The sequence below is a fragment of the Mesoplodon mirus genome (assembly GCF_964341445.2).
Source record: "Mesoplodon mirus genome assembly, chromosome: 19".
Taxonomy (NCBI): Eukaryota; Metazoa; Chordata; class Mammalia; order Artiodactyla; family Ziphiidae; genus Mesoplodon; species Mesoplodon mirus.
Genome location: NC_138995.1, coordinates 51,990,621 through 52,004,268, shown reverse-complemented (window position 1 = coordinate 52,004,268; position 13,648 = coordinate 51,990,621). Strand labels below are relative to the sequence as shown.

At 53.2% G+C, this 13,648-nt stretch overlaps 1 protein-coding gene across 1 annotated transcript; it reads right to left on the bottom strand.

Moving 5' to 3' along the window:
- Positions 1 to 1,418: 1,418 nt before the first annotated feature.
- On the bottom strand, positions 1,419 to 12,792 carry EIF3K (eukaryotic translation initiation factor 3 subunit K). The gene is made up of 8 exons (XM_082606190.1): positions 12,561 to 12,792; positions 11,586 to 11,684; positions 9,114 to 9,234; positions 7,738 to 7,812; positions 4,915 to 4,981; positions 4,737 to 4,814; positions 2,889 to 3,014; positions 1,419 to 1,487 (listed from the first exon to the last, which is right to left on the bottom strand). Exons 1-8 carry the CDS (start codon positions 12,617 to 12,619, stop codon positions 1,456 to 1,458), a joined length of 657 nt encoding a protein of 218 aa, XP_082462316.1. The 5' UTR covers positions 12,620 to 12,792; the 3' UTR covers positions 1,419 to 1,455.
- Positions 12,793 to 13,648: the final 856 nt, after the last annotated feature.

Below are 13,648 nucleotides of genomic sequence, written 5' to 3'. Positions count from 1 at the left end.
AGAACGGGTGCCTTTTGCTGACTCACACAACCAAATGGGTGGGTAACAGCATCCCTGTCTCCCCTCCTCCTACCCCCCTTAGAGCTAGCTCCCAATTCCTGAGCTGCAAAAGCACCCTTTGTCCCCAGCGTTTGGGCATGCCCTAGTTCCTGGATCCTGCTCAGGTCTGATCCCAGGGCAAGGGTGTCCCGTCTGGCCCTGGCTCCCCAAGTCAGGGCCCTCAGAGAACGATCGGTGTGAGTGCTGGCAAGTGGGGAGGGCTGGGAAGGCTGGCAGCACAGGCTCACCTGCCCTTTCCGTGGGCAGAGTCCACACATACCGTCATTTGAGAATGAGGTGCTCCCTCAGGGGCACCAGCAGTCTATGTAAAGGGATGTGCATCTACTGTGGCATTTGATTTCCTCCATTTTCCCCAGTCACTGCTGTCCCCACTCCCTCTTCCTGCAGGCAACAGGCTCACAGGTGAAGACACCCGCCCAAAGTCACTCCGCCTGAAAGTCTGGAATACCTTATAAAATGCGAATAACCAACCTAAGGTCACTCTGCCAGAATATCTGGAATACTTTGCAAAATGCAAATAACCAACCCAACTAAGGATCATGTGACGTGTGCTAGGCCTGGCCACTATAGGCTGGGACTTGGCATGGGGTAGGGGTGGAATGGCCTGGCCTCAAATCCCTATTTTCTTATAAAGTCTCACCAAACAGAAGAGTGCTGGGGACTAGTTTGCAACACTGGGGACAAACTCTTCTGACTCTGAAATTAACGACTCCAGTTTTCTAAGCGCCAAAAACAGGCTAGGTCCTGATCTGAGGAATTTACTGGCCAGAGCTCACAGAATCCTCATGATTCTGACAAGGGTGCATTATTCTCCCCCTTTCACAGATGAGGAAACTGAGGAACAGAATGCAAGGACACAAAACCGCTTGAGCAAGCAGCCAGAATCCCCCCACCCAACTCACTCCTCCAGCCACTGCCTCAGGGCCACTAGTGGCTGCATCTGTGAGGGCCAAGGGCAAAGCTGGTGCCTCTCCCTCACCAGGAACCCAGTGGCCACACCTGTTCGCCTGGGTTTTCAGGAGGACAGGGCAGCCCAAGCTGGCCCCAGGTGCAGGGCTGGGCTCCAACATCCCATTCACACCCTCTTCCTTGCTGACTCACCCACAGCCCATTCACACCCTCCTTGCTGACTCACGGCTGCGTGCCCTCCACTTGTGACCTGACAGGTCAGGAAGGTGGTGATGGAGGTCAGTTGCTGGGTCCGGGCAGAGGAGGAGATCAAAGGAAGCTTGGCTGCTGGTGGACGTGGGTGTGGGCAGCCAGAACAGAGGTGGCCCCAGCACAGGGCCATGCAAGGAGGCCTGTTCCCCCGGTGGGAGAGGGGCAGAGTCAGGAAGCCAACAAGAAGATAACAGGGCTAAGAAGTCAACAAGTCTTTATTAAACGCCTGCAAAGTTACTGGGAGGAGGCCATGATGCTGGACACACCTGTTGAAAGGGAAGGCCAGGGTCAACGTGAGCAGAATGGGAGACGAACCTCTAGCCACCAACCGCAGCGCCCATGATTGTTTAGGGACAGATGATCACAAACCCCCTGAGTCGCCATCACAAAGGCAGTAGAGTTAAAAGTCTGGAGTCTGGAACAAGGAGGCCTAGGTTCAAGTCGCGGCTCTACCCTGTACTGGGGGCAGGGGGCGGGGGTGACCTCAAGCAAGTCACTAAGCATCAGTTCCCCGCCTGTAAGAACCATCTACCCTGTGGGATTAAATGATGGCCTTAGAACAATGCCTGTTACTAAGTAAGTGCGGCCTGCTACCATCAGCACCAGCATAGTGACATTTACTTCGTACTGTTTGCAAGACACTCTGAGCACTGAACTTGCATCTCCTCATTGCAGAACCCTTTGCTCCAGTGAGGGTCCACAGCCCCCACATGTGGAGATGACTGCCCGCTCAATCTTGTTTCTCGATTAAGGAGCAACTTTGTTTGTACTCAGAGGCTACACCGTACCAGTCCGTATCTTTAAAACACCAGAATCACACTCAAGAGGGCAGGGAGGAGACCCAGGGCCTAAGGAAGCAGCCCTTCCCTGTCCTCCGGTTCTCTCTCACTCCAGGGCATCCACCCAGCGCAAAGGTGAGAGAGCGTGTGCTAATGGAACAGCAAATTTGCTCCAGTTGAGCAGCCAGTGGAGTCTGTGTTAGGTAATGTATACGTGATGGTGACAAGGGTAACATTCCGTGAGCTGTGAGACTGGTTCCTTGCTAAGTGGTGCGTGTGGACTGCCTCGCTTCACACTCACACCTCCGTGAGGTGCCTATCGTGGTGGTGTTCAGTTACTTACAATAATGGCGCCTACCTTACGGGGGTGACCTGAGGACCAATGACTTGAAAAGTGTAAAAAACTACACAGTGTTTGTTATAATCATTGGTGCCATCATCCCCACTTAATACGTGAGAAAACCAAGGCACAGAGAGGTAAAAATCTCTTGCCCAAAGTTACACAGCTATGAAATAAAGAACCAAGATCCCACCCAGCTAGCCGGACCACAGAGCCTGCACTTCCTGGTTGAGGCCCCGAGAGCCCTGGGATCAGTGAAGGTGCGGGGACACCCTGCAAGGCCCCTCCAAACCCCAGGAAGTCTTTCTTACTGAGTGCTTCAGGGCAGGATACAGTACCCAGAATTCCAGGGGAGGACACCCAGCATCCTCTGCCATCCCTCCCTGGGCAGGCGGCCTGGGACCGAAGAGGTCAGAGGAGTCTGGCAGATGCCAATTTCCTGGCCTTGAACCAGAACTTATTTACCTGGGTCCTTTGGGGCCCCAGCCCTGGTCTGTCAAAGGGCACCTCCTCAGGCCTACAGCCTGAGGCCTCAGGCCACCACTCACTGTCAAAGTCGATCTTCTCCACGATGTTCTTGGGCTTAATGCTCTCTTCCTGGCTACAGATGAAGATCTGGCCCGACTCGTTGGTGCTCCAGCCGTACTTGCTCATCCACACCTTTAGCTGGCTGTCTGCAGGGGACACAGCAGCACAGGGGCTTTGCGCACTCTGATCCCACAGCACTGGGGGGCCAAGGTGTCCTCCTTCCCTGCCTTCAGCCGACCTGGTCTCCTGCTGCCAGCCTGGTGCTTCTACAGTTCATTCTCCGAACAGCAGCCAGAGGGAGCCTTTTAGCCTTCGCATCCTTCCCATTACAGGGCTTTTGCCTTAGCCTCCTTTCATTTTCGATTTACCTCTCCCAGTTCGAAGCTCGGCTCCTAATGACAGCAGGGTACCTATCTGCCCTTCCCCACAATCTACATGAAATGGCTTCAAAATTAGGATGTCATCGTTACCACTAACAATAAGCTTATGGCACCAGGTTTAAGCATTTCTTTGCAACTGTTTTTTGCCTTTAGAAAATATGCCTGTAAGGTTGTCCAGCCAGAGAAGTGCTCTGTTCCTTGAAATAACTCTTTTCTGCATGACTATTATTCATCTGTTTCTCTTTACATTCATTTCTAAGGGTTGTTTCATCCCCTTTTGATTTAATTTCACTTTTAAATATGTAAAACATCTATCCGAGGTAAAGCACTTAGTATAGTGCCTGACGCAAAGCGCCCACTAAAAGTTAGCTTCCACTGAAGACAAACAAACATCCCACAAAAAACCCACCTGGCTCAAAAGGCAAAACTATCCAAGACGGTACTCAGAGAAATCTCTCTCCCAACCCGCCACCCTCCTCCCCGTTCTCACTCTCGCTCCCCAGGGAGTAACCATTTTCCTTAGTTCTTTTATTTTTCCTTCTTGCGTTTCTTTTTGCAAAATGAGCAAATACACACACATTTTTTTTTCTTTTTGGAGGGACCTTTTGTGTGTGTGTGTGTGGTATGCGGACCTCCCACTGTTGCGGCCTCTCCCGTTGCGGAGCACAGGCTCCAGACGCGCAGGCTCAGCGGCCATGGCCCACGGGCCTAGCCGCTCTGCGGCATGTGGGATCCTCCCGGACCGGGGCACGAACGCGTGTCCCCTGCATCGGCAGGCGGACTCTCAACCACTGCACCACCTGGGAAGCCCTTGGAGGGATCTTTAAAAACATAAATCTGATCAGGTCCCTCTCTGCTCAGACCCTCCAGTGGCTCCATCTCACCTAGGGTAAAGGCCTCCTCAGGCAGGAGGCTCCTCGGTATCTGAAGCCCCTCCCACCACCACCTCTCCGCCCTCAGCTCCGCCCCCTCGCTCACCCTGCTCCAGCCTAGGGCTTCCTGGCTGCTCTGTGAGCACACAGGATCCTCACATTTGCTCTGCCCGCCTCACTGGGCTGAGTAACCATTCAGATGCTGCACCTCCTCACCTCCACGTGCCTCCTGTCCCCCCGCCCCTCGCCCGCCCCAGCCCTCTCTAGGGGCTGTCATGCATGAATTCCCACTGGACATGTACATCTTCATTTGTCATCTGCTTTGCCAACTCCACGAGAACGAATCTGAGTCATTCTGTGTTGTTCACTGCCGTGGCCCCAGGGCCTTGAACACAGAGTAGGCGTTCAATTAATTTAAGCAGAATAAATGAATGGATGCCATAGGATCCCCGCCAAGGAAGGGAACATTTTATGCTAATTCCTTATTCCCTCCCTGGGCCTTCAATAATGACCTGGTGAGGCAGGGGTGGGCCCATCTGAGAAGCTGGCTGAGGCCCACCGCCCTCCTCACTCCCAACCTCCTGAACGGGCACTAGGGACCCAGAGGGGGCCTCACCTGTCAGATCCCCGAGCATCTCGGCCAGCAGCCAGCGATCAATGTGCTGATAAGTAATGCCCACAACGTGGCAGATAACTGTGGGAATTAGGGACGAAGATGATGAAGGGCTACCCCCAGGACCCTGCTGCCACTCCCTCCCCCGCAGCAGGGAGCCCAAGCTCAGAGAGGGACTTACATTTTCGGACAGAGTCTTCAAAGCCAGTTATACCTTCCAAGAGGTCCATGTTTTCATCCAGGGCTTGCTGGGAGGGGATTTACAATGTTGACATAACATTAACATCAATAATGTCAGGAATACTAACACTGACAATGACAGCAGTGAACACCCCAGCACTCACCCCACGTGCCGGCCCTTATTCTGTGTGCAACCTTATGATGAAACAGTGGCTGTTTTTTTGCCCATTTTATTTTTCTCTCCGGTTGCACCACGTGGCATGTGGGATCTTAGTTCCCTGACCAGGGATCGAACCCGCACCCCCTGTAGTAGAAGTACAGAGACTTAACCACTGGACCGCCAGGGAAGTCCCTTGCCCATTTTAGAGATGAGGAAATCAAAGCTCAGAGCAGCTAAGTGATTTGCCCAAAGTCACAGAGCTGGGGTTTGAACCTGGCAGGCAGAAACCACAGTCCCAAGAGAGGAGACAGATGCAGATTAGCTACCTACACTCACCCACCTCCTCTTGGCTCCCATCTCCGAGAAGAGGGCAACGGTCCTACCACAGCCCACGAGGCCCCCCAGGATCTGCCCGCCACCTCCTCCCACTCACCCCCTCACTCCAGCCACAGGGGCTCCTCGCTGCCCCTTAGAAATTCCAGACACCCGCCCACCTCAAGGTCTCTGCGCTGGCTGCCTTGGGGGCTGGAACTCTCCTCCCCCACAACTACCACTCCCACCTTCTTCAGGCCTCTGCTCAAATGCCACCTTCCCAGCCAGGGAGCCCCCCAACCTCAGAGAGAAATGAGGAACCTGCACGGAAAACAGGAAGGAGCAGCCGGTGTGGCGGGAGGAAAGCCAGGAGAGCAGCTGTCCCGGAGGCCAAGAGACGCTGGCCTGGCAGCTGAGCCGGGGCCTGAGAACTTCCTACCGGACCTAGCAATGGGGACGTCACTGTGGGTCTCAACAAGAGTGGTTCCACGGCCTGCGCGTGGGTTGCGGGGGCAGAGGCTTGGTCTAAGAGCCTGAATGCACTGAACGGCGTGAGTTCAAGTGAGCAGGGGGAGAGGGGAGGCTGAGCACAGGCAACGTGGCCCAGGGGCGGGCCGACCGACAGCCCCGATTCAACGGAGACTGAGGGTTTCCTGGGATGTGAGACTTTCAGCTTGAAAACCAGGAAAGCCCTGGGCAAACTGGGCCGGCCAGTGCCCCAGCCGGGAGCGTGGCTGGAAGGGGAGAAGAGGAAGCGGGGGGGGGGGGGGAGGCAGAGCTGGTGGGGAGCGTGGAGGTCCAGGGAGCATTCTCTTTTTTAGGCTGGAACTCACTGCGGGGTGGACGTGCTCCGTGGTGACAGAAACAGTGTGGGAAGGCCAAGTTTGCTGCTATCAGAGACTGGGGAGAACGGCTGGGGTGATGCTGCTGAGTGGGCCAGAGGGAAGGGGGTCAGTGCGCCAGAGCAGGGGTGCCTGCGACAGGAGGAGGGACAGGTCGCCCACGAAAAGAGAAAAGTGCTCCGTCAGCTGCCAGTAGACGCCTGGCCAGGGGCAGGAAGTTCTGCTTTGGCTGCTTCTATTTTCCCATGAAATGAGAAGCCCGATCGTAAGCTGAGGTGGGGAGAAAGCGGTGGCGATGGGCAGCTGTGAAGAGCTGTCCAGGCGAGGGGGAGGGAAGCAAGGCCCCAGGCCAGGAGGAGCTGAAGAGTGGGTCTGGGTCGCTTGCTGGGTCTTCTCCAGCCTGGAGCATCCCCTGAGACACGGGTGTCGAGGGGAGGAGTGCGCGCCTTGTGCTGAAGGAGGAAGCAGAACAGAGGACTGGGGCTGCTGGCCAGGCCCAAGAATGTCGGGTCGGAGACCTGACCTCACGGGGGCGAGCTGGGAAGCGAGGAGGAAGTGGTCGGAGGGTGGAAACGTTCGACATTCATGGGCAGAAGAGGAGGCCGTTACTGGTGAAGACGAGTACAGGCCGGTGGCTCCCAGCCTTAGCCGGGCGATCAGAATCACCAAGGATGTGTTTAAAATCCCTAAGCCTAGACCATGCCTGGACCAGTTACATCAGATTCTGTGAAGGCAGGATTCACTTGTTAGTATTTGTTTTTTTTAATTCCTCAGGGGTCCAGTGTGCTGAGAACTGGTCTAGGATGTGACTGGGAGTGAGGGGCTCGGAAAATGGGGAGGACAAGAAATCCGGAAACTGAGAAGTCAGGGTGGTGGAAGGATCACGGATGTGCCCTTTCAAGTATCTAAGAATAAAGACAGGAGTGGTAAAGAGTGGCAGTGAGCTAAATTCTTCACAAAAATGAGGAGCGGTCATGGGGGGCGGGCAGGGGGGTGCTGATACCAACAAAGTGGGGCAGGAAGTGCTATCGCAGGCGCTTCGGGGCTGGGGGCTGGGGGAGGGGAGATGGGTCTGGGGGTGGCAGTGAGAAGCTAGGAGGCCACCTGGCCTCCCACTTGGGAAGCTGCAGGAGTGGGAGGCCAGGCTCAGTTAGAACAAGAAAAGGGGAAGAGTATTTAGAGGATGGAGGACTTTTACTGGAAGAACGTGGGGGGAGGTGGAGGGAGAGAGGGGGAGAGAGGGGGGAGGGGGGAGGGGGGAGGAGGTGGGGAGAGAGAGAGCGCGCCCGCACGAGCACGAGCACGCTCCTGAGCTTTGCGGGCAGAGGAGAGGACCTGGGAGTCCTGGCTCTGGGTGAGGATGACCATTCCATGTGACCACACACGCAAAGCTCTGAGCACAGGGCCCGCTGCCACGGAGGCAGCCAACAAATGTGCATGGCTGTGAGTTTTAGCAGTCTTTTCCACGCGGCCCAGTCACCACCCTGCCCACGGACCCAAGGGAAGTTACCCAGAAGGCCTGAAAGTGGCATGTCTCCAGCAAGTCTCCGAGGTACAAAATCTGCCGGATGGGCCGTTCTTCTTGCTGGGAGGAAGGGTTAAGGGCAAAAGGCCTTGGAGCCTGAGGAGGCTGCTGCTGACCCTAGGCCAGCCCGCCCATCTTCTGTGCACCGCAGCACGCTCGTAATGGCAAAAGTGAGAAACACCCTAATGACCCAGTGATGGGGACAATTCAACTGTGGCCGCTCCACACACTGAGATCGAGTCACCTCTTATAGAAGTGACATGGAGAAAGCGATGAGACACACTGTGATAAGGAAAAAGCAAGATGCAGAACGATGTGTGTAACAGCCCACCATTTGGGTGGGGAGGAATATGTGTCTATAAACACCTGTACTTATGTACCTGTAGGGTATCTGTGGAAAGGTAGCCAAGAACTGCAAACAACTGCTGTCTTCGGGGAGGGGAGTAGGCGGCTGTGGGATGGGGAGGGAGGAAGCCTTGGCTTTTTCACTGTACACTTTGTTGTACTTTGAACAGTGGACAACGTGCCTTTTTTAAGCCACCGGAACAGACCTCTGGGGAAGGTGGACAGTCTCTCAGAAGGCAGGTGCTCCCATGGACACACGTGGCAGAGCAGGTTCAATGAGGAAGACACTTCTCAGCCCAGCCACCAGTGAGCAGGCCAGTTTATTGATTTTTCACTCAGTATTTCTTCACTGAAGACCAGCACTGTGCCAGACACTGTGCCAGGCCCTGAGGTTACATACAATGAAGTTCAGCTGACAATCTAGCTCTTCAGGGCTCCTGCCTTTTGCCTGGTGGTCTTTACTCAGCTAGGAAGCCTCATGGGAATCTTTCTAAAGCATAAATCTACCCACATCACTCTGTAGCTTTAAAGCCTTCTACGGCTCCCCAGTGCCCTTTTTGAGTTTGACCAATTCTGTGGCGCAGCTCTGCCAAACTTCCTCTACTGCCTCTGAAAAACAGCACCGAGCTCTTCTCCTCCTCCTTTCCTACATACTATTCCCTTTGCCTGGATCACCCTTCCCTACCACTTCACCTAATTCCTCATCTTTCATATGTTCCCTCCTCCAGTAAGCTTTCCTAGCATCCAGGCAGGTTCAGGTGCCTCGTGCTCTCTAACCCCAAGCCCTGACTATTTCAGGCCGTCACCGACAGGACAGGTGTCCCCCACTGGACTGTGAGCTCCGTGAGGGCAGGGGGCCAGGCCTTCCTCAGCCTCCACAGTGCTCCAGTCCCAGCCAGCACCAGGCCAAGCTCAGAGCTCAGTGTCTGTGGCTGAACTCAGACCACTTCCCCATGAATTCAGCTACCCTGCCCCGCCCCCTCCCCCACACCCAGCCCGGGAAATGGGAAGGATACATGGGCCTGGTCGATCATGCACTTGCACAGCGTGAAGTCGGTGTGGGGCAGGTTGGTGAGGGCCTTCAGCAGGATCTGGGCAGTGACTGTGGTCTGGAAGAAGGCTGGGTTGAACTGGTACCTGAGAAGGGGAACAAGAGACACAGTAGCAGTGTTGTCTCCAGGTCCCTGGGCCTCACCAGGTGCCAGACAGGCTGCCCACTGCTTCGGCCCAGAGTCTGGGAGCTGGACACGCCTGGGCTCCGACCCCAACCACACCACTCTCTGGCTGTGTGACCTTAACCTCCCTGACCCTACTTTCCTGCTCTGTAGATGGGGACAGTTAATCCTCACAACCAGGCAGTACGGCAGACAGTGTTGAGTGATTCATAAACAAATGAGTACATAAGAGGCAGTCTGCAGTAGTGGTCAAGGCTCTGGAGCCAACTGCCTGGGTTTAAACTTCACTGCTGAGTGACCCTGGACTACTTATTTGTTTGTTTGTTTGTTTGGTGGGGACTAGCGGATTACTTATTTTAAATGCTCTGTGCATCGGTTTCCTCCCTTGCAAGAGGGGACAATAGCAACCATATCTAGCTCTCAAGGGCAACTGAGCTCACAATTAACTCACATCTAAGTGTGTTAATACACACAAAGCTTACAGCACAGCAGCTGCCACGTGGGGAGCACTCACCAAGCAGCGGTTATCACCAATAACAACCCAAACAACCTCACAAATACAAGTGACGTTATCTCCATTTTATCGATGGCAAAACTGAGGCTATGCAAGCTATACAAATTACACGTCTGGTAGTATGTCAATAAAGCACTGAGGAGGAAGAACCCAAACGTCCACTGACAGGAGAGCAGATAATTAAGACACAGACACACATGGAACACTATACAGCAATGACAACAAACAAACTGCAGCCACGCAGAAAAAGGATGGAGCTCACAAACCCCGGGCCAAGTGGAAGATGCCAGATGCAGAAGAGCTCCAGCTGTATAATTACACTTATGTCAAGGTCAAAGCAGGCAAACCTGAACTGAGCTAATCAGGAAGCGTGTGTATGTGTGCGTGTGTACGTGCACATGCAGTAAATTCACATAAAGCCAGGCCGTGAGAGCACACCACGAGAGTGGTTACCAGGGTCAAAGTGGTTGGCACAAAGCATATGGGGCAACGGACCAGGGGCGCTAACAACACTCAGTTTTTCAATTTGGATGGTGATTACATAGGTGTTCATTCATAATTGCTTGTTAAACTATACATGCGTTTTATGTACTAGCCTGTATGTGTGTTTTTTTTTTAAAAGCCATCCCTCTTCCAGCCCCAACTTCTCTGGCTTCTTAGTCTTGCACATTAAGAGAAACCACATCCTATCCAAAATATCAATATATAAAGAGCTCATACAACTCAATACCAACCAACCAACAAACAAACAACCCTATTAACAAACGGGCAGAAGACCTGAATAGATGTTTTTCCAAAGAAGACATACAGATGGCCAACAGGCACATGAAGAGATGCTCAACATTGCTAACCATCAGGAAAATGCAAATCAAAACCACAATGAGATATCACTTCACATGTCAAAATGGCTATCATCAAAAAAAACAAATAACAAAGCATTGGCGAGGATGTGGAGAAGAGAGAACTCTCGTAGGGTGTTAGTGTGATGTAAATTGGTTCAGTCACTATGGGAAACAGTATGGAGCTTCCCCCCAAAATTAAAAATAGAACTACCATATGATCCAGCAATTCCACTCCTGGGTATATATCTGAAGAAAATAAAAACACTAATTCGAAAGATACATGCACCCCAATGTTCAGAGAAGTACCATTTACAATAGCCAAGATCTGGAAGCAACCTAAGTGTCCATCAACAGATGAATGGATAAAGAAAATGTGGTACATATAAACACATACACACAACGGAATATTACTCATCCATTAAAAAAAAAAGAATGGAAATTTGCCATTTGCAACAACATGGATGGACCTAGAGGATATCATGCTTAGTGATGTAAGTCAGACAAGGAAAGGCAAATACCATATGCTTTCACTTCAATGTGGAATCTAAAAAATAAACAAACGAATGAATACAACAAAACAAACAGACTCATAGGTACAGAGAACAAGTTAGTGCTTAACAGAGGGGAGTGGGGTGGGGGAGTGGCAAAATAGGGGAAGATAGGGGATTAAGAGGTACAAACTACAATGTATAAAATAAATAAGATACAAGGATGTAATGTACAACACAGAGAATATAACACATATTTTATAATAACTTTAAACGGAGCATAATCTATAAAAATATCCAAACACTATGTTGTACACCTGAAACGAATACAACATTGTAACTCAACTATACTTCAACTTTGAAAAAGAGAGCGAAGCCACATCCTGCAGGCTACCCCCAACTCCCACCCCACCCAGTGCTGGGAGTGCTGGCTACTGGCATGGGGGTGGGAATGGAGGCAGACACTCACAGCTTCAGGACAGCCAGGTTGGCTTCCAGATCATAGGCATTCTCCTTGGCTTGTGTCTCCACATAGCGCTCCAGGGTGGCCAGATTCTCAGGATTGTACCTAAAGTAGAGGAGAAACAAGATGGGTAAGCAAAGAGGAGACAAGAGCTGAGGCCCGTCACTCTATGGAAGCCGGTGGGGGGTGGAGGGCACTGTAGCCTGCTCCTCCCTCTACATCTGTCACTGGCCATTTGCTCTACTCAAATAATGAATCAGCTCTATAACTCGACTGAAGCTTATCCACATCCCAGACCTAAGCGTAACCTCTAAACCCCGTCAGAACCCTGGGGCCTTTTCTAGGATGCCTCCTCAATCTCTCAGCCAACCAGCCCTTGCAGCCTGTATACCTGGCCCCCTGGACATCTTTGCCACCCACCCCTTCCTTCTGTCCCCAAACCCCACTGTGGTCTAGCCCCATCCTCTCCTGCCTGGCTTCCCTCATCCCAGCCCCGACCAATCTACCTGTGCTTCCCCCATCACCGCTATGACCACTCCTGGCTATCGCTGTCTATTGTCTGGTCTACCTGGACTCTGAACTAGGAACTGCATGAAAGCATGACCTTTGGCTGTTTTTGGTCACCTCTGGTCCGCAGCATTGCCCAGAACTGACCGAGTAGATTTTAGTAAACATGTGTTCAATGAATGACATGAGGGAAAAAAGGGGGAACGATAAAGAGGCACTGAGAGACACAGACTGAGAGAGGAAACTGAGGGGCTGATGGAGGGAAAGCTGAGGAGCAGAGAGGGCGGTCTTAAGGCAGTTAAAGAGGGGGAGACTGAGCGGTAGGCAAGGCTACCTCCTGCCTTTAGGCCTTTACAGTGCTTGCCTTAAACATGTCCTCCAGGATGACTGAAAAATCCCACCCCTTGCTGGCTCCAGAAAACCCTCTCCTCCACCCCTCTTGGCCAGAAGCGCTCCCTCCGACCAGGCTCAGACCTGTCGATCCCCTTGAGCAACTTGCCCACGTTCGCTCTCATCTGCTCGAACATCGCCATGACTGCTGTCGCCTCCCACACCTGGGATGCAGCCGAAGTCCCGGCCGGCACTGCGTCCTCGAGAACTGGAAGAGGAAGAGCTGGTGGAAACGGAAACTACGTCTTTGTTTTCTCTCCAGCCCGAGCGGTGAAGGTGTGGGGAAGCTCTGGAGGCTACTGCCACGCTTTCCGGCTGCCACGTGACTTCTTCCCAGCGGCGCAGTTAGCGCGTGCGCATACGCCCTACCCGAGCAGAAACAACGGCGCGAGAAAAGACCTAGTCTAGCCCAGTGCGCAGGCGCCTCTAGAGGCGAGGAGGCGGGGCTAAGCTTTTCCGGGGCCTCGCGTGCCCAGTTCCAGCCCTTGGGAAGTGCGTGGGAACTCCCAGTGAAGGAGACTGTTTCCTGGCAGCTTGCACCCACGTCGCATTGCGCGCGGCCGTGAACTCAAAACTGTGTTGGAATGCACGTGTTAGATAGATTCCTTTTGGGCCGTGGCCAAGTCTCGAGGAAGGTGCTCTCTGAGGTCCCCTTTTGGCCCAGGCCTCGGCCCCTGAGGCAGGATCCTGAGCTCCTCGCACTCCATTCTAACGCCGTGGGTAGCGGCCCGCAAACCGTTGTTCTCTGCCCGGCAGGGGCGGGGTGAGGGGGTTCCTGGACCCCTCCGGCTCGTTTTGTGGGTGGAAGCGAGTGCCCCGTGTGTGCCGTCATGAGATGTGTGAACAGATTCTGCACACTGCAGGCATGAATACACATGCATGTGTCACTTATGTATATGCTCTGGGTACATCCACATATGTGCACACGGATATCCAGGCATTTGCATGTCGACTGGTCTTCGCACCGCACAGGAGGTTACCACTAAGTGCATGTATGTGCCCCCGGTGAGCAGTGATATACATTGCATGGCCATCTCTGTGCAGACCTGCCATCTCTGAGTTGTGGCCCAGCACTCAAGCACTCAGCAGAGGTTCATCTGTGGTTTTTAGCTGCTGCCCAGAACGGGGGAGGGAGTGTTAGGGCACCCCTCCAGGTCACAATTAAGATAGTT

What these genes read in the sequence shown, in the direction of transcription:
- EIF3K (XM_082606190.1), bottom strand. Translation starts at nt 12,619, where the DNA reads ATGGCGATGTTCGAGCAGATGAGAGCGAACGTGGGCAAGTTGCTCAAG. An exon ending in GCATGATCGACCAGGCCCAT is followed by an intron (nt 7,813 to 9,113) that starts GTATCCTTCCCA and finishes CCTTCCTCCCAG; the next exon opens with CAAGAAGAACGGCCCATCCG. An exon ending in TGAAGACTCTGTCCGAAAAT is followed by an intron (nt 4,815 to 4,914) that starts GTAAGTCCCTCT and finishes TAATTCCCACAG; the next exon opens with TTATCTGCCACGTTGTGGGC.